Below are 21,119 nucleotides of genomic sequence, written 5' to 3' on the forward strand. Positions count from 1 at the left end.
GTCTTCTGGATTGTTGCGCTGTGTAGTCTGGTCGATGTTAACCAACGTTTCAGAGGTCATACTGCCTCCGTCATCAGGGCGATGAATATTCATACACGGCACAACAACCCAGAAGACGGAATTCTTCATACTCAAATCCTACGTCAATGACTTTTGTTAGCACGGTGCCTGGTGATGACATTGTCATGATGTATTCACCCAACCAAGGTAACCAGATACATGTCACCTGCTATCCTGGCACCAATTCAAAAAATTCTCCAATATAAAATTCTAATCAAAATTGGTTTATCCAGTCTCAGGTTGTTTCATGCATACAGAAGGGCAGAATGATTTTAATACATGCTCCACATAGTTGCAAATACAAATAAAAGAGAGGTATTAATTTTTCAAATTAATTAATGCAAATATTTAGAAACTGTACGCTAATTAAATACGGAGTTGGACTACAGAACAAACGGCAATTCCAGGTCACACACACCTTCATGCATCTAGCTGTCAAGCTGATCTGTGTGGTCAAGTGAGTCGAGCGTATCATTGGAACTCGAGTGTGTTAGGTCGCTGAGTTCATCGAGATGTTTCTGCCTCTTACGCACATTCCAATGAAGGCATTCTGCCAGGGAGTCAAACCAGTCAGATATTTGGTCTTGGGCACAGATTGAAGGCACTGGGTAGATGGATGTTGTCACACGAAGGCTGTATAACACAAAACATCCTTTAACTTCATAATTCATTTAGGTATTAACTACAGTTTCTCAGGATCTTCATGAAAGAACTATCTACTGACTAAAGACAGTCAACACCATTAAGTAATGTAGGATGCCATTTTTGAAACTAATTCTGTCAAGGGGGAGGAGATAAAAAAATTACAATAATCACTTCTTTGTGATGACGCTGTATAATTTAATTCAATTTCAAAACTGGTACTTTAAGTAAAACTCTGAACAACAGACTTCAACGACAATGCTTCACATTTTTGCCAACGGCTGTAGATGGCACCTGTAACCATAATGCAATACACTTGACCATCTTACAACACAACGTCTTGCAATGTGACTGAAACTACAATAAGTCTGCAGTTTTATTCTCTGATTGTTACTTTTTTATGCCAGTAAAAATATCAATAATATGTAAATAAGTTAATATTTTAATGAAAGATAATTTGGTGCTCAGTTTTGGTACACTTTTATTACTTTTGGTGGAAAACACATTTCAATTTTCCTCAATGTATTATTAAAAGTAAAATTAAGGTTATAATAATTTCCCTGAGAAACAGTGTAAGAATTTAACATTATGAGTCAAATTAAAAACCTGAATTAATACAACATTCCAAATATAACATTTCTGAATTCAACAAGCAGCCAATTGTACCATAACATGAGACACATCACACACAAAGAAACACACATTCATTAACACTTACATCGCAATATGCTCAGACAGCTCACTCAAATGCAAACAGTTTTGTGACATGTTCTACAGTCAAATGACCACAAAGTACATGTGTATGCCCAGGCACTCCTCACCACAAGTAATTCACAACCACTGCTGTAGATGGACGGAAGCCATTGTGTTAATATAGTACGAGATCATATGATTAACATTTATCATGCAGGAACAGGGGGGGGGGGGGGTTTAAACCTCTGTACTACATGACTGCTAGTGAGACTTTAAATCCATGGTTAATGGTTTAGCAGATGGACCCAAGTATGGTGGAACGCGCAGTCGACAAAGGTCCATTACTATGTAGTTACCTTCAACTGACAGCTATAGGGAAACAAAAAAAGTTGAACACATCCACTAGCTCACTGTTAGAAAAAAGTTTTTTAAAAAACCCACCAATCACCAAGACTAGACGAGAGCACGTGCAAGTATATTTACACATATCTGTTAGTGTTAGTAGAAAGATGTTCAATTTGCGTGAAGTAATTAGAAATTATTATGAAACAGATACCACCTTATGAAGGTCACTGCAAGCAGACACAATGCGTAATTCTAGTGCAGTGGTCAGTACAGTCCAAGACATAAAAGTTATAAACAAAGAGCATTATCATCATCTGCCACACAACAGTGACAAAGATCTGAATGATAACACTGGACCAGGATGCTTACTGCTTCAGCAAAAGCTGTTTAATGGCGTGAAAATATTACAATCCAGAAGACAAGGGTGATAAACAAATAATGTCAAGAATATGAGTGAGAGTAAACATTATGCCTAGAATAAGCAGCTCACAGTTCTAGCTACAACTAGTATTTTGTATGTTGTTATTTTCATCAGTTTCCTTCGGTTACAAGTATAAATTAGTGCTAAAACATACGGCAAAAACAAAATCTGAAGATGAAGAGAAAAGAGGACTGCTGTGATACCAACACAAGGAAAAGTAACAGTAAAACAAATTTTCACCAAAGGACTGAGAATTTCCAATGATGAATATTTAAGTTAGAAAAGGACACATACTTATTACATTTATTTGAGTATGACAGCTCCATGAAGAGTAAACAGAATCCAACGAGTCTGACTAACCAACGATTAACACTATCAAAATAGCGCTATACATAAAATTGCTATACTAATTTGATTGTGAATGAAAGAAGATCTTATGTGAAGACAGACCTATCTCCAACATGCATTTCCTGCTGGTAGCGCCCATCAAACGACACACAGGCAGTGCTTCTTGCGTCACTGTTCAGCATTATCTGAAACAGTCGCACATCATGTCACAGTATGTTGTCACCACTAACTTCTCTTATAGCACTGGGCAATGTGTAGCTGTTCCACAAATGAGAACACACGTACTCTTGAATCTCCAGTAGCTGCTGCTGAGAACTTCGGCATGGTAAATGGAACTCAAGGTATCAAAACATAGTGCAGAAGTACAATATGGAAGCTGTCCATCAGCTCCAAACACACTCCTAATATTTTCACTGTTTCCATTAAGAATCCCTATACAGTAGCACAAAAGAAACTGAACTCACGTAATAAAAGCACGCAAGTCGAGACACTGATCACTGATCTTCACGTTAAGATTTTACAGTTCTGAAAAGGATTTCAACTTTTCAATACTGGTTTTTTTGGTAACATTATATAGTATGGAGAACACCCAATAAGTTTCTTCATAAAAATGGTGTCACAAAATTGCCATTACTAGTGCATTATCCACTACTTCTCCGTGTGAGCAATAACTAAAAATTCTGTATACAAATTTTAGACACAAATATTTATAAAATACAACAGTTATGATCCACTTACGTCAGTCCAAAACATTCACATACTTAAATCACCACAGTACTAAAGTGCATTTTCAACCGAAGAGTACGGAGTGTCTTCTGCCTTTCGTAACGGGCAAATATCGCCAGTTCAAGCGGACATACGAGACTACGCAGGGTGCCAATTGCATTATGGCCAGGCTCACCCTTTTGCGAAGATGTTCTGAGCTTCTAACATAACAATAGCCCTCTCAGCACAGACATGAGGAACTGAAGGCAAAAATGTGTGTCAGTCAAATCAGACTATTTTGAAAACAGTTGACACCCCATAATTGTAGTAATTAACCAGATACCAGAAAATCTTACTTTTTATTTGAAGAAATAACTTGTAAATTTAATTGTATAAATTCTGGTTTGCACTTTACATCTGAAATACTAGCTTTATGTCACATTCTACAGTGATATGCAACATGTAAAAGGTTTTGAAAACCACAAGCAAAATAAAAATGGAAAGCTACTCTGTACACCTCAGCAAAACTAAAGACGTAACTGTATATATGTACAAAACATGCTTCCTACATATTTTAAATGTTTCAGGGTGAAACTAATTCCCAAGCATTTTATGTTAGGGCATTTGAGAGTCTCCAAATTCCAAAGTTTACTCCTGAAACATCACAGTGACACAACTCCACAGAGGAAATAACCAAACTCGATTTACGTTTTATTTCTTCATCTGCAAACGATGTCATTGGTCCAAGAAACAAACGTGAACTTCCATCTTTAATGAGGGAACAGGAGCCAGGTCATGCTAAGACTGTCCAACATCTAACAGAGCCACCATTCTATGTACAATGCAGGCACCACATGCAATGAGCTATCTTCATCAGATTGGTCCCAGGCAGACATCCAACACAATTCACACAAGCAAATACGTGGCGGGCGCTCTAGAGCACAGGGCGAAACCTCACCTACCTATCACCATGAAACAGCTCTTGCCGGTTGCGCCCGTCGAATGACACCCACGACGTGTTCCTGCTATCAGGAGACACTGAGATCTAGAAAAAAGTAGTGTTACAGTGCTGTAAAATGTACATAAGAAGCAACTCTGACACATGGGATTTTAGGTTGTCACGGCAGTGAAAATGTTGATGTTCTTCTGGGTTTTAGCACTGTGTGGACCTGTATGTCAATACCAACATTTCAGAGAAACACGCTTCCTTCATCTCGTAATGCCGTCTAGACATCGGCTGATGAAGGAGGCAATGTGTTTCTCTTAAAATACCGGTATCTACTTACAAGTCCACAAACCATTACAACCCAGAAGACCAACATCAACAAATCTGATACAGTTTAACTTCTTCAAAGTTACGGTTTTCTTAATTTTGTTACTGTTCTGTTTTCCAGATACACGTATCATTCAATTTACTCATAAAATATCACACTCATTCTTATTATGATGAGTGATTATTAAACTGTTTCTTTGTTAATTTAATAATGGTTTCTCAACTGCATAGGTTATAAAAATTAAAAATTAAATCCGTGGTGTAACAGCTCCAGAGAGCCAAAGCCGACTAGCTGGCTGCTGGCCTCACGTTCACATGCCTAAGCAGAGGTGAACGATCATCCAACCAGATATAGGGTGACGTGTGGTTAGCACGACAAACCCCAGCCATTGCTAGCTTTCCTGACCGGATTACGCTACTCATTGTAGCTCCCCAATTTCGTCACGATGCTGGGTTGGCACCGGTCCCATACACTGGTCGAAAGCTCATGAGAAAATTTCTTTTCCCCTGAGACTCGAACCAGCGCGCATTCCGTATCGCCGGTCCGACGCACGATGCCTCAGACCGCGCGACTATGGCGCAGGGCACTACATAGGTTATACTGAATCAAATTAAAAAGAATTATGAACCGGATGGAATGTGGAATGAAATGAAAGGTCTCTTGTAAAGCAGTTTCACAGTATCTGTCTAGAGGAGTAACAAAAACAAAAGCACTTCAGCCTCTGGGCTGAGAACTGAACAGAAGACAAAGCTATTCGCTGGACCTGGCCTGGAAACGGGCTTCGTTGATTCCGTTTAATGCTGTGAAAAACATAAATCAAGGCACTGCACAGCATTACACAAATGTGAGTACTTACTTCTAATAATTTATTTTCTTTCTATAGCTCACAATGTAATGCAAGACACTTTTATGTATGTCTAAACAGAACTGTTATTTCCAGCACAGAACACAATATTTAAATTTCAGATGGTAATATCTCTAGAGGCATAAGGAGAAAAATTAAGTGTGAGTTCCAAAATATTCTTAGAAAACATGCTCTAAGTCTAAGATAGATTAGCTTCTAAATTCATGCATTCACTTTTCTTACAATTATGGAAGTTCCGTATGACACGACTGGGTAATGCATGTATATTATTAATATTAGAATAATATAAAGGAAGCACAAAAATAATATAAATCTGCACAAATTAATAACATTATCACAAATAATATGTCCAGAAAAATAATATGTTACTGGGAACTTCTCACTGATTATTAATTTGCTAAGTAAACATTTAATCCAGGTGATGAATGTTTATGAGACACATAAACAAAAATTAAGTGTCATCATGTTCGGTCCTAAGTAACTAATCCAACTAGTACAGTACTCACAACCTATGAATATACGATCCATCTTAATGTTATCTTTCCATCTCTTTCTTGGTCTTCCAAGGGGATGTCTATCCAAAACAAGACTAACCCTTTCTTGTTTCTCCCATACTAGCCACATGTCGAGCCCACCTAAGCATACGAGATTTCACCATCACAATGACAGGTGACTTGTATAAATCATTAAGTTCCTCATTATTTCGTGTCTTAAATCTATTACTTACATCTTTCTTCCAAGGCCCAAGTTTTTCCTGAGCACTGTCTTGCAACATCTGTATTTTATGTTCTTGTAACAGATCATGTTTCAAACCCATGCAAAAAGAAACCAGCATTGTTCTGTATATAACTTCATAACTTAAACTAACTTAACCTGACTTACCAATATTTAATTTTAACTATTATTATTGCATTACCTTTAGTTCAACTCCTGCAGGGACCACAATGGGCCTGAAAGAGAGAGAGTGCGGACAGATTGGAGTGACCATGATGGCCGGGACACTGGGGTGGATCATGGACGCTCCAGCTGCTACTGCATAAGCCGTGCTTCCGGTTGGCGTCGAAACGATGAGACCTTGAAATGAAACGGATTACGATACAGACCAAGACTTAGCTTAACGTTCAACAAGTTAGGGAGCGTGTGTGGTTTGTTTCCCAGAATTTCATATTGTGCCACTGACATCATAGTTGTGTGACACTTATAAACGTGTATGCAGGATGTCTGACTAGAAATTCCCCAGCTAACCACAATTACTAAGGTAATGTGGCAATTCTCCATATGGGGGATTTCACACCCAAGCATTTCTGGACACAAAAATGCACAATTACATTAATCACGGTCATTTCATGTAAGCAAGGATGCAGATTTCCTAAGCAAATCCACACCAACATTCTGACTCACCGTCGCCCTGCACTGATGTGATGTGTTTGCCGTCCAGGAAGAGATCAATGTTAGAGAGGTAAGGCGAAGGTCCTCGGTCAATCACCACTTCGTTAAGTACGAGGAGATTTGTGGGAGGTTTTGATGATTTGCTTAGTTCATCATTCTTCCTCATAATGATGCACCTCAGTCTACTTCGAAGCGTTAATGCTGCGTGTCCTGCAAGGAGAAATCATTCACCACTTGGCAAATTATTATTTTCTTTGCTGGAACTTAACACAACACGTGCTACTTTTTATTTCCCAAGCACATGGTATGGATACGCTACTGAGTCAACACATTAAAACTATCTTTACTTAGTGGCGTAGTCTTAAAAATATATGTTCTGAGGTGGCGTGGGAGGAGTGGACGTATAGCTCCTACTCATTCTTGACCTCGGCACACTAGATGGGGGTGAATGGTTGGCATCACGCCCCAGCCTCGCTTTACCCCCGGGAAGGACTCCAGTACCCACTGGATAGGAAGCCAGTCTGGATGCAGAAGCTGGAGGAAAAATCCTCTGCCCCCGTCAGGATTCGAGGCCTGGTCGTCCAGCCCGTAGCTAGTCACTATACCGACTGAGCTATCCCGGCTCCCTTTATACACTAACTCAGTACTGAAATCCTAAAGTCTACCACAAAACAGTCTACTATAAAATATCACATACCTTCCAACACATTTGTAACTTGCTCCTGGAAGTTGTCAAATTCAAATGGCGTGAGAAATCCCAAGGAACCAAGATGAAATGCCATGACAGGTGGCACAGATTGCTGAGAAAAATACATTTCAATTTTCAGTGCGTTTAGTTTTCAATTACATTTCGAGTTAAACACATCTAAAACTGCAAAATAACATAACCCGAAGCCATTTTAATATCATCACATATGTAACTATATTACATATGTGACTTGGTAGCGTATCGTTTATTTTTGTAACATATAAGATGTGGGTGCAAACTTCATATCAACAAAAATTAATAAATATAAAAAGTTATTACTGAGGTGTACGATAAAAGAATGAAGAAGGTAGACTAGATGTATATCAGACAGTTAAACGCCAGCTTCTCCCCAGAGGACCAGGTTCAAAATGAGAGAAATAAAACCACGTGGGATATGCGACTGGTGCAAGCAGCCAATTCTGTACCTGGAACAACAAACTGGCATACAGAAGTGTTCCATCACCACCAAGACAAATGATGAAGTCAATCTTGTCGGTGAGATCATCCTTTCCATCTCGGAATGTCATGAGCTTGTCCTTCACGACCGAGAAGCTCGGATTGTTGACGAGCAAGGTGTCATCCATAACTGTTTGCTCCACAAACACAACCATGTGCTTCTCCTGAAAATAAAACGTGGTACTCGGATCATCACGTGGCGTGTTTTTAAATCAGATCACCTGGCTTGATGGGATGCATTCAAAGAGAAACCTAACATGCCATTATCTGCCCTTCCCGCCTCATCCTTCTTGAATTAAACGCCCTAACAAAAGTGTGAAATTATTAAACTCCTCATTATGTAATTTTTCCTGTATTTCATCTTTCTTAACTTCAAATATCCCAAACATTTGTTCTTAAATGTTCTCAATCTAAAACAACAAGTGCATTTCCTTTCATTTTAATGAACTGGAATGATACTGACCTCGATTAGCCAGTTGACAAGTTGGACAAATGGTTGAAGTACCGACACATCTCGAACCTTCTTGATGACAAGAACTGTTAGCGGTGGCTTGTACCAGGTGAGCCTCTGGCTTGCGGGATCCTGTATCGTCCTGGAAGCATACAGCACGCAATCAAGAACCTCAGAGGCACAATTCTGCAGACAAATGGGTGGCAATGCTGCCAATCGCAGATGACACCAAAAATGAAACAACAGTGGACCTTTTAACAGTCGACCTCAGCGGTCTAGTGGTAGCGTGCACCCAAAGTTTCTGGGTTCAAACCCGGCCGAAGTCGATGGACTTTTAAGGGTGGTAAAAATCCGTAGCACAACTTCCTTCGGAGGGGCCGGCGGTCCCATGTCGTAGATTTACGTCATGTAAAAGAACCTTACGAGCATGATACGAAACGTTTCGTAAGTAAAACTCAGCGACCAGTAATCGAATTCAGCGCGACCTAGTGATAAAGCGGTCAGACTGATAAAGAGTTCTGCGTATAAAAGTAACTTTTCTGTCGTAAAACATTCTCAAAGTGCGCATTATCGAAACCATAACTTTTCGAGCATGACAGACGTCAAATGACGATTTACTGCCTTCAACACTGGTCTTCGCGTAGGAAAAGTCAGCAGTCAGCTGATAAGGACAGCGGCGCGTCTGCCGACACCACGGGGAAAAGCTGTCCTCATGTCACTTTTACAAGACGTGACAATTAACCGGACTGGCGTTTACGTGCAACACTGGTATGAAGCCGCCTGCTGGATCATGACGAGAAAACTGTTCGCGTATCGAAAATCCATATGTGACGTGATGTGATGTACAGACAACAAGATTCACTGAAAAAATACTGTGAAAATCACATCTGAAATATAAACATTTTTCTTTCCTTTTATATGTGACCGCTGAATTTCCTTTCTTTCTTAACTCTTACCATTTATTTTATTTTATAAGTCTCTCTATCTGCACCAACTGTATTAAATAAACATATTATTGCTGGAATATTAATTACACTTACACGTTAACGGCGTAGAATTTTATATTTTGTTGAATCTTTCCGTGTTTCGCCCGGCATATCTCGCTCAAAAACAAACTTTTCATTCTTTAACGGTATTTTATAGGTGATCAACCAAGAAAACAGAAAAACTCCCGTCATCCCTGACCTGTTAATTCAGCAATGAAAATAAAATAGATCCAAACAGAAGACGGATTGCCAATGAAATAAAACAATTGAATGGGTTAACCCGCCTGGCTTCCGGTTACTTGGGCGCGGTGCTGTCCTGTCGTCAAGGGAAGTTATCAAGAAACACCTTACAGCACCCAAATCCGGAAACAAAAAAATATACTTTGACACGAGGCAGTGAACGTGCTTATACTAAGCGAAAGGTGTGTTCACTGATAAAGTTTCCCGGTTGTAAACGCACGACTCATCGCCAAAGGTCAAGCCTCGTTCCATAAAAGTCACAAAATCGACGAGCATATATGACAGCAGTTCCAGCCAAACTTTATCAGCGGACAATCGCATCTCAAGAGCGACGCTGGTCCTTGAACCAAGAATACGAGAAACACTTACATAACCATCGCGGAGTTCTTCATGATCCGGCCGCAGGGCCCAAACTGCTGGATTGGACTCGGGGCATTCAAGGACCGGGTTCGCCTGCAAACCAGATAAAATTCTTGATTAGGGCGAGCACAAATCCTCCTCACACAGCCAAAGTCACGCCATTCTTAAGGCACGTGAATTAGGACTAAAGTCATCTCTTTGGAAAGACAACTGTTCTGACGTTGTCCGACGACCATCGAGACAAGGTCTCGGCAGAAAATTATCTCCAGGGCATGCCCCTATAATTTGACACTACAGTTATGTTTTAAAAATGAAGTAATTTAAACAAAATGAATCATCGTAAAAACATGTTTATAAAAGAAACACGAATTACTGTACTTTTATTTTCCGTCGTTACACAAGCTTATTGTTAAAATCATATAAAATTTTTCACATAAAATTGTTACATTTTAAAATTGACGACATGTTTCGATATACAATTCTATCATCGTCAGGTCTATCAAAATTAAAATTAAAATCTGGTGTATCTGTTGCTCTGCTTATATTGCTTTTGTTTTTATCCGTTTTTATTACATCTCCAGGCTTCTTTCATTTAATTTTGGAGACGCGCCTGGGTGCCTATATCGGGTTGTGTGTGAGGTGCGTGTCCGTTGTTATTGAATGGCAGACAGCAACAGAGCAGAGTTGTAATAAAAACGGATAAAAACAAAAGCAATATAAGCAGAGCAACAGATACACCAGATTTTAATTTTAATTTTGATAGACCTGACGATGATAGAATTGTATATCGAAACATGTCGTCAATTTTAAAATGTAACAATTTTATGTGAAAAATTTTATATGATTTTAACAATAAGCTTGTGTAACGACGGAAAATAAAAGTATTGTATTGAGGAACACAAGCATGATGCAATTAAGATATAAGCTGTACGAATTACTGCAAATATTTTCCGTGTTTCAGGATGGTTTCTGTTTATCACTGACATTTACTTCTAGATGAAAAAGGAATGGAAAAAATAGAAAGAAGAAGAAGAAGAAGAAGAAGACCAGTCCGCATTTTCACATTTGTTAACTTTCATGTGACGGAGATGTCCAGAGCTTCCACAAAATACTCGCACCTCGTAAATGAATGCAATGAGACAGAGTTACAGAATAAACTGCCACCTACAAATAACAAACAACATAGAGAAAAGATTTCTGTCTTCTGGGTTGTTGCGCCGTGTAGTCTGGTAGAAGTGCACCGACGTTTCAGAGGTCCCAGCTGCCTTCATCATCAGGGTGACCGCCCTGATGACGGAGGCACGGACAGTGTGCATACATTTCGGGTTCAGCATCACGTAAGAGTAAAAATTACACACCTGTTTCGTCTGGGATGTGTCGCACGTGTAAATGATACTGCTTAAACAGGTACAAATGAGCGTGCTTTTATCAAGCAAAGGCCGAGGCCTTGGGAACCTCGTGACAAGATAAGGCGAACTTCTGCAGTGAACAGAACATTCATCATGACCAAGCCTTCCCTTTGTTGTAGCTGCTGATAATTAAAAATACACACGGTTTTCCCAAATTACTCTCTTCACATTCAACATCGGCACTAACAAACATGGCGGTCGAGAGTATGGAATGCCTGCTTCGTAGTCGGCAAGACCCGAGTTCAAATTTCGGTCTGGAGATCGGTTACCCTGACTAAAATTTCTCATGATTTTCCTCAGCCACTGAAAGTAAATTTCAGTATAGTACCTTTCATTAGGCCTCAACAACTCCTTCCATACCCTCACAATTAACTGATAACCCTTAAACCGCGTTAACCAGTTGATCTACGTAATGGTGAAGTGTTGTGTTTTCTTCGCGGTACGGACTGAAGTCGTAAATATTTGATCGAGCTTCGACTTCAAAAGACCCTCTCTGGGTTCATACCCCAGAGACCCAACCAACCAAATTCCTTCGACAACTTGCCTGACAGGATAACCTCCCATCAGCAGCAACAAATCCCAGTTTGAATGGTCGAGGCTCCCGCCACGACGAAACCCCGTTAGCGTTAGCAAAATTTCCGTTCTTATATTACGACCGTTTACCATTTCCAGCAATGCGTCTTGTGCGCAGGAATGGTTTCACCTAGGTAGGGACGATGCTTGCGCTTGCGCAGGCCTCTGCCCTCAGTTAGCTTCTTTGGTTGGTTGGACTTCAAAAGAGTTAAATCCAATCAGTTACTATAGCATTCAGAAATAAAGAACAGAATGTAGATCTTTACACTGTTCTCGTTGGCAGTTTCATCATGACAGACAAAACTCACGTCAGGCCCTGCTGGTGTTGCGGTAAGCACGTGGTCCTCCGACTCTTCGCGGCTACCAACAACCAGGGACCGTCGATTCTCTTCAACCAAGTCGAAGCTCGGGGTCTGTCATCCCCAGGCAGTGCAAGCAACCGACTGCTATCACCTCTTATCAATCCAACCCATGCACACTGCATTATCAGAGATAAAACATTATCTCAAGTTCAACAACGACGAACGTACCTGAAGTATAACTACACTCACGTGGCCCTTACATGACAACTGCTGCGTTGCCCTTCCTGAAAAACTCACCCTTAAAACGATTAACTCCATGCAGGAGAGTCCTTGAGAAACTGACAATCGCTCAGCTGGTCAAACAATTTCGCTCCATTCACGATACCCTGCCACAGCCCCCCCCCCCCCCCCAGACAAATCCAGTCTTCACCGTCGCAACACATTTCCCTAAGATCTATTTTAATATTATCCTCTCATGAGTTCCTCAGTCTCCAACCTATAGAGGCTCTGTGTGTCCATCAACTGGTTTCCTCAAAACTTCACGAGTCTGTCCTCAATTATCCTCAATTATATTCATTCTAAAAGATCAGCTCGTTTTATTTTTGAAGTGTTCAATAACAAATACATCGCAGTGGAAAGATTGGCCCGAAGAAATGCAACCGGAACTCTCGGAGCTCAAGGTTGGCGGTCGTCAGGGACAAGTTGGATAACACTTTGACACACGAGCAGGGAGACATCTGCTCCCCATCTGGAACGTTTTCGTTTCGAGTCATCAACAGCCCACTAACATGGCGGACGTGCGAACTTGTGAGGTGGGAACAACATTGGGGTCAATTAGTTTAGAGGCCGAAAGACTTGCGATGTCAATTTTTTTTTTAAAAAAAAAAAAAGTCAACTTTCTTCAGGGCGTATTTTTTTGTTGTTGTAAAATTGAAAACTACAAATTTGACACACGTAAAAATATCTAGGTTCGGTATGGACAGGAGATTGATCACAGTGACCTTGTATACCAGGATCTACGAGGAGTCAGCTACGTAAGAAACTCAAATTTTAATATCTAAACGTTCTATAAAATCAACGCAATATCCATGAATAATTTTAATATAAAATGATCCGAAATTAACGAAGTGTTTAATTAATTAATTAATACAGATTAGGTCCGTATATACCCCGAGCAACATCGCCAATTACGATACTTTGTCGCAAAACGTTCCTACAAGAAATTCCACCGAGTTTCTGAAGTGATTTAACCACCGATTTCCGAAAACAGGTACTTAAAACCGAATGTCCTTTAAAAGAACAACTTTTAAACGCCAACGAGAGAGCACAGAGACATACGGCGAATACAGAAACGAGCAAAAGCTGTTTAATGATGGACAGCTTCAAGAAACACAGGCGCATTCACGAAAATGGATTACGAATCGGACTACAATCTAGCGGACTGTGAGTCTACACCTGGGCACACAGATTACGAGTCTACATGCGACCACGCTGCACGAGTTAATGGCTGGACACCACGACCACAACATGACAGTCGAAAAGTTGGGCAGAATCATCCGAGGTACTCGTCAGATGATGACGTTACTTCACTGCGTTAAAATATTCGTAAATACATGTAAGTACCTTTTGCAGCTCGACACGTATCTGCGGGGTAGGAATCCAGTTGGCCGCTTGGCACTGAATGTGGGTCACTGTGCAGTGTTTTTGCGTTAACACCTGTCGCCATGGATACAAAACAGCCCACAAGGCATTTATTAAATATGAACGACAAGCAAACTAGAATCGATTCTAGAAACAAAAGCAAACTACACCATCATGCATCATGCAACACTCTTCAGAGGCCAGTAATGATATCGTCACAGAACCTTCACAAAGAGTCAAAATGAACGCGTAGTTACCAATTTATGACGTCCATTTTGTTGTCATGATAAAGTCTCCTTTCAACCACCACACGAGAGCTCAGTGTCAAGGTCGGAAATTGAATAATAATGAAGGACGCAAAGTTGCTACTTCATGCTCGGTAATGAAGACCTGGTGCCTCGTCTAAATCGACTGCATATAATAAAAAAGAACAACGAATAAAAGTATGTATTTACCTTCCCTGTATGACATGCGAATGTTACAATTCATTTTTTAACATCTAACTCAAGAAATTCTGAACCGAAAACTTCAAACACGACACAATACCCAGTCAGAACAGGAGGTTCCTGCTGCCTCCATCATCAGGGAAATGATGGAGGCAGCAACCTATAAAACGTCGGTAAACCAACGGTGGTCTAGCGGTTAGAACGCTGGCCTTGTAATCCTGGGGGTCTCGAGTTCGATTCCCGGCGGTGCCTGAATTTATAACTTGTGTTGGGCAACACGGAGTTTTCCTCCGTGGCATCCCAACAATTACTCCATTCACACACAAAAGAAGGCAATGGCAAACCACTTCTGGATCATCTGCCAAGAACGTATATGAACAGGCCCCAGTCCGAGAAAAGGATGGAAGGATCCTGTTCATATGGACCTGTCCTCAGACAGAACACTAAATAATAATAAGATGAGGTGGTCTAGCGGATAGAACGCTGGCCTTGTAATCCTGGGGTCTCGGGTTCGATTCCCGGCGGTGCCCGAATTTATAACTTGTGTTGGACAAGGCCGTGGTCTAGGCAACACGGAGTTTTCCTCCGTGGCATCCCAACAATTACTCCATTCACACACAGAAGAAGGCAATGGCAAACCACTTCTGGATCATCTGCCAAGAACGTATATGAACAGGTCCCAGTCCGAGAAAAGGATGGAAGGATCCTGTTCATATGGACCTGTCCTCAGACAGAACACTAAATAAACAAATAATAAAACTTGTACCAGACAAACCAGAAGGAAGAAATCTTCATAATCGCCACGCGAGAACCTGAAATCCCACTTGCCTTCACTTCGTTTATGATCGTGAAGTGACAACCCGTTCTCCACACGCTGACACAAATCACACCGAAGTTATTCCAATGTCGAAGTTTTGAATACCTGATTCATGGTAACCTCGCTCTCCAGAATTAATGCAATTAGGGAAATATGGCGTAACTTCGCCACTGCGTGGCGTGACACAATCGAATTAATCGATTCTACTAATGTTCTGAGAGCCACAAATCGCTGAGTAAGTGTCACATGTGATGAATTGTTTAACAGGTACAATGAATAACCATAGCGAATTGATTACGAGGTCACGTGGTCTATCAGAAGGAAGAACGAGCTGATCGGTTCACACGCACTGGCCTAAACATTACCCGAAGGAACTCCTGTTATATATTCGGTAAGTCCCGGGTTCGAACCTCGGCCCAGATATCGTGACTGAGGGTTTCGGTGGTGTCCCTCCAGACAAATTCCGGAAAAGAGTACCTTGCATTAAGCCACAACCGGTTCCTTACATATCCCTTCCAATTCATTATTCACTGACCATCCTGTGATTCAACGCTGGTAATTTTTAAACTGCGTAATTATACGATCATTACGCAGATTAACAAATGCACGCGAATGAATCACGCCCCGTCCTTTTCAAAATTCACGTAGCTTATTAATTAGGATGGCTCTCAGGGATTTGAACCCAGAAGTGTTGAGATCGCTTTGACGACAGTGCCCCATCTGAACTATACCCTGGTATTTGTCTACAACGGAGGAAAAAGCAGGGAGGGAACACCTCAGTCAGGGCACATCAGCTCGAGGGTTAGCTCTCTGAAGCGGTGAGCGAAGAATGGAATCCCCCAAATGCTGGAAACCATGCAGTTTTGCAGTGGGGAGACAGACACCTCGCCATTACCACCAACCCAACACACAAATTCTTCAGAACTTAAGAAAGTTTTTAGAAAGACGAACGCATTAAAAAGTACGACTTACTCGGGCAGGGATCGGACTGAAGCAGCAGCGAGCAAAGCGGCGATCCGAACTCCACTCTGAAAAAAACACGAGCTTCTGCAAAAGATCGTCGTCCGTGTATTATCAAAAAGACTCGGCCACCGGAAGTTCACACGCGTATCGTGTCACGTGGGTGCTTCAACCTGCACGTATTTCGAAATTTCTCGTGGCACCTATGACCTTTTAGTCAGTCTTCCTTTGAAAACAAAAATTACTTAGAGCTGATTCTAATTTAAATTAATTAAATGCCCAAGTGGTTCTACACACGTAATTTCAAGGTCAAGGATCACTCAGTTACCTTTCGCGTTAGTGTTCGTCAAACAATACAAAACACGTGTACATTACCAGCACAATTCTCCGCAATCTGCTTAAGACTACTTATCAGCTACATCGTTAAAGTGCGTTATTCGAGTGGACTTCGCGGCTCTACCCACGATTAACATTTTTAAACAGCGATCATTAAATTAAACAGCGTTAACCAGATATTTTTTTTGTAATGGCGAAGAGTGGTGTTTTCTTTGCGGTAAGGACCGAATTTATAAAAAGAAAATTATACAGCGTAGGGACTATTTTCTGAGCACAATTTTCGCTACTGTTAATTTCCAAAGTTTTTACGACAGAAAAATCAATATTTCGTACCGCTAATATGTATATTATTTTAAGAAGAAAACCGTACACAAAACATTTGTACGTTCATATATCATTTAATAGCACGACTATAAAACGGAACGCGCGACTGCCATGTTGCTGCTTCACAATGAACAGGAATGCGACAAAGGTTGTCAGGCTTTCTAAAATAAGAAACGTAGAATGGACGTACAAACATACAAATATAAAAAAAAAGAGTATAACTATAAAAATAATTCCTGGGGACAAAAGACATTTAAATTGCAAGGATATTTCAATAAAATTAAACAAAAAAAAAGTCTGTAACACTTCGACAAAAGGGAAAGGATTTTCAAGTACGTAAGAGTTTTAACGGACGACTTCAAGAGTCAGGATATTTGAAAAGTTCCCATTTCAATACTTCATCAACCGTTCGTTAACCCCTGACGACTCTGGGACGAGAAATTAAAAAAAAAAACAATGGCTGGTTCCCATTCGTGTCACAGGATTAACACGCACGGACTAGAAGCTTCTGGGTACATCCCAACCACGGCTAATGGGCAAGTGGCGATAAACCGAACTAACGTTCTACGCATTACCCAGACACGACATCAGCGCTCATACAGACGATCACTGATAACATGCACTCAGTTTTCCTTCCATCCTAGCTACATGTCCAACCCATCACAAAGCCCTTCGTCTCTCTCTCTACCCTGACGATACAGATGATCCGTTCGTCTCCCTCGTTATGCAGCAAGTATTACTCACACGACGTCTTCAACCTTGAAGACGGAGACGGTACGTATCTACGAAACGGTGGTACTCACCTGAGTCAACACGGAGTCACAACCCAGAAGATCAACATCACAGACCTTATCGCCGTGATAACCTCAAATCTCACGCGTCCTCCGTGTTTATTTGCCAAAGACTTTGTTTGATTTTGCACGAAAGAACAAACTGGAAACAGAGGAAGGCGACATACGGAAATGCCGGGTCGTCCATGAGACACGTCGACTCGCCTCGCTGAGACTACGCCAAACGAGTGTCGTGTGGGGGCAGTCAACATGCTATTTCAAGGGACCGACTGTTAAATTAGAACTCACGACCCCGTCAAAACACGCTGTGGGTCCCCCACACCGCAAACAACATGCCAGCGTTACGGATGAACACACTGCCCCCATCTTCAAGGCTGAAGATGAAGACATTGAATAACAGACGGAGCCCAACCGGAGAATTTTCTTAACATCGAAACGTTTTTCGACAATTTTCAAAACATTCGAATCCTGTACTAGCATTTTCTATTATGACTTCGACAGAACTTCTGTAGCCCGCGGGTCATCTGAATAATATTTACAAAATTCAGTTCTTCAACGCGTCTCCATGACAACGATCAACATGTTGAAGCTGATTAAATAAATAATCTCTGTTTATTACGAAAATGATATGAAACAAACTAAATATAAAATCGCTGAATGTTAATGTTCGTGGTACATATAGTTACCACCGATCATTAAAGGTTTAACGACGTGGTATATGAGAAGGAAGATGTAACGTAAGAGGAGAAACAGGATGTTAGGGGGAGGATGCGGCAACTGGGACACACGCAGAATGCCGATGTTGGTATTCCGGGTTATAACGACACCAAAGTTTCGGAGAAAAATACCACCGTCATGTTCAGGGTTACGAAATATTGGTATCGCTCTACCAGTCCACACGGCGTTACAACCCAGAAGAACGATAACTTCTTATCTCAAGTGCAGCGCGACGTTTCGGCCCCTCCTCTTCCTTACCTTTGTTCTCCGACAGTATAACCTTTCGCAACGTCCAGTGCTCAGTCGTGTTTGAATTCGGCGACTGATGAGGTAAAATTTTTAATAATATCTTCTCGCCCCCACTTCGTACACGGCAGAATAAATCAGCCCGACCCAGCACAGAACACGAAAATACAAACACTGCCGAAGCCTCCGGAGAAAGGAATGCTAACCACTCGGACATGCACACCGATCTAATATATATCTTGATTCACACTTTGGCAGCAACACGTATTTTAATTTTCTTCTCGTGAGTAATGTTTTTACGACTGGTAGTACACAGGCACGCTAGCTCCTCCCTAAATTTTCGATACCATGCGCAGTCCCTCGACTGCGCATTGTGACGTCACTGAATTACAATTTCAAATCGAACAACGGCCTCACACAATCATCAGGAAGGGAAGACAATTTCCTGGTTTATCACACTGAACCCTAACGTAAAACAAATACTGAATGTATCGAGGTGAGCCAGGATTTTTTAAAAAACCTTTTTCTAGTCGCTTCCGGGGATATTTCTAGTCAAATCACTTCGAGCACGACGATTCTAGCTAACGAAGGTCACGTGTACCGAAGATATTCGCAATTTCACTAATCACGATGAGTTTACGTTTTGATCGGAACTCCTTTGTCAATAAAGGTTCTGCACTGTCTGATTATTCTCTCCCGACTTCATTGACTGTGGGGAATTTTCCTTGAATATACCAGATTTCTTTGCTTTGGGATGTTATTGTTCGCAAACAATCTACATACAGTGTTAACCAATCAAGCCTTGGAAAAATTCATTTAAATATTAAAAATTCAGTCCATATGCAAAGATCAATTGTCTCAAAGCAGCGAGAGAAATTGTGAAAAAATCACACACGTGAACCCATAAACACACTCTGTAGGTAAAATGCATACCGTGTGGTACATACAGTTACCACAAGCCTTTACAAAATTAAAAAGAATGTTTGTACTTTCATTTATATGCGAATTCTGACAGAAATCTCAAAAACCAACAGCTTCTCTCTCAATCTTTCGCTATCATAATTGTATATCCTATCTTGCTCTTATCGGATTAAAGGATATTCAACAAGGAGTCAACAGTCTTCTGCAATCCAGGGTACCACCTTTCTTAACCTCTCCAGTCTTTCCTCAGGCACCTTCCCAATCCTACACGTAGAATAAAGAAGATGGCTGTCTTACAGGTTGTAGTCTGGAAGAATCTGACTGACGTTTCGGAAATAACTATTTCCAGTACCATATGTAAAATCGCACTGATGATGGAAGCAATAAACACCTGCGAAACATCAGCCAATTTCTACCACTCTACAAGGCACGACGACTTAGAAGACCGACAGTCGTCTTCAAACACACCGCCGTGAGAATTTGAAATCTCACCAAACTATGAGGCACGGCCTGCAGTCAGTTTTGGATCTTCGTGATACTTGAGACATAAGAGCTGAGGGAGGACTCAAGTTATTTAATTCGGAGAGACGGTAAACAACTACCAGCTTTCACAAATTTCATAAAGTTTTCTCCACAGAAATGTGTCACACTGTTATTTCAGGTAATTTGAGTTAGCGTTCGGTTTTCACTGCATTGTATTAGTCAGATGGCCTCAGCAAAGCACGACGACTGGTCTCCTCAAGGTCATCGTTATGCCAACAGAACACCTCGCTCCTCAGAATAAGAACTTAATAATCAGTCAACCAACCAAGAAATCCATCATCTTTATGAAAACCCAGAAGTTAATTATCGTGTTCACTGGTCTGTATCCTGAGCCAGCTGAATCCAGTCCACACCCTCACATATCTCTCCAAGATCCATTTTAATATTATCTTCCAATCATAATCTCAGGGCTACTATGAGGAACCAGGGAGGCTGAGCACGTGGCGTGTACAGCAGAGACAAGAAATTCGTACAGAATTTTAGATGTGAAATGTTGAACATTCTCCTACGCACCTCGTTAGTCAAACACTCACAATCTGAGTTCTAACCTAGACGACGAGAGACCTAGTTTCACACTAAAACTACGGCACTTGTGTGTTTTATTAACCTTTTCGTTTGTACAAGCAGACGGGAAGGCGAAAAGATTCTACAACAAGCATTCCCGAATCTGACGTACCTTACTTCCAAGCAGGTTAGCGCAACGGTAAAACCCAGACTTTCTTCGTGATGCACCACGCCAGTCATCAAGACCGAGGTTTACGTAGTTTTACTCAGTCTTTCCTGGCGATGCCATCATATATTCATACGAGGCTCCAAAGCATTGCCTACTCGCCATTGATGATCGATGTCATTTCGACTCGTCATTAAATATCCTACAACTCAATTAACCTACTTCACAGCGAAGACAATTTCTCTTCAAAGTTAATTACAATGTAATACTTGGCGTTGCCAGCCACGGTGGTCTAGCGGTTAGAACGCTGGCCTTGTAATCCTGGGGTCTCGGGTGCCCGAATTTATAACTTGTGTTGGGCAAGGCCGTGGTCTAGGCAACACGGAGTTTTCCTCCGTGGCATCCCAACAATTACTCCATTCACACACAGAAGAAGGCAA

The 21,119-nt window shown here is 41.1% G+C and overlaps 1 protein-coding gene across 11 annotated transcripts in view; it reads right to left on the minus strand.

The window, feature by feature from the left end:
• The window catches only part of LOC110827276 (NAD kinase), a 43,874-nt gene that overhangs the window by 1,106 nt on the left and 21,649 nt on the right, over positions 1–21,119 (minus strand). For 5 of the 11 annotated variants that reach the window (XM_022058773.2, XM_022058774.2, XM_022058772.2 and 2 more), the window contains 8 exons: positions 9,993–10,076; positions 8,410–8,539; positions 7,916–8,110; positions 7,440–7,542; positions 6,755–6,952; positions 6,270–6,427; positions 4,177–4,259; positions 479–693 (listed from right to left, as the gene is read on the minus strand). In XM_022058773.2, coding sequence (XP_021914465.2) covers positions 489–693; positions 4,177–4,259; positions 6,270–6,427; positions 6,755–6,952; positions 7,440–7,542; positions 7,916–8,110; positions 8,410–8,539; positions 9,993–10,076 — 1,156 coding nt within the window. In that variant the 3' untranslated portion in view covers positions 479–488. Of the gene's footprint in view, positions 1–478; positions 694–2,611; positions 2,695–4,176; positions 4,260–6,269; positions 6,428–6,754; positions 6,953–7,439; positions 7,543–7,915; positions 8,111–8,409; positions 8,540–9,992; positions 10,077–12,273; positions 12,388–13,890; positions 14,111–16,143; positions 16,251–17,594; positions 17,769–18,557; positions 18,755–21,119 lie in introns of those variants that run through there. The other 6 variants (XM_087346152.1, XM_087346151.1, XM_087346149.1 and 3 more) reach the window with 6 other exon arrangements.

The sequence above is a fragment of the Zootermopsis nevadensis genome, unplaced genomic scaffold, assembly GCF_977971745.1.
Source record: "Zootermopsis nevadensis isolate Lab colony 2312 unplaced genomic scaffold, Znev_1.0 Znev_ptg000010l, whole genome shotgun sequence".
NCBI classification, from domain to species: Eukaryota; Metazoa; Arthropoda; class Insecta; order Blattodea; family Termopsidae; genus Zootermopsis; species Zootermopsis nevadensis.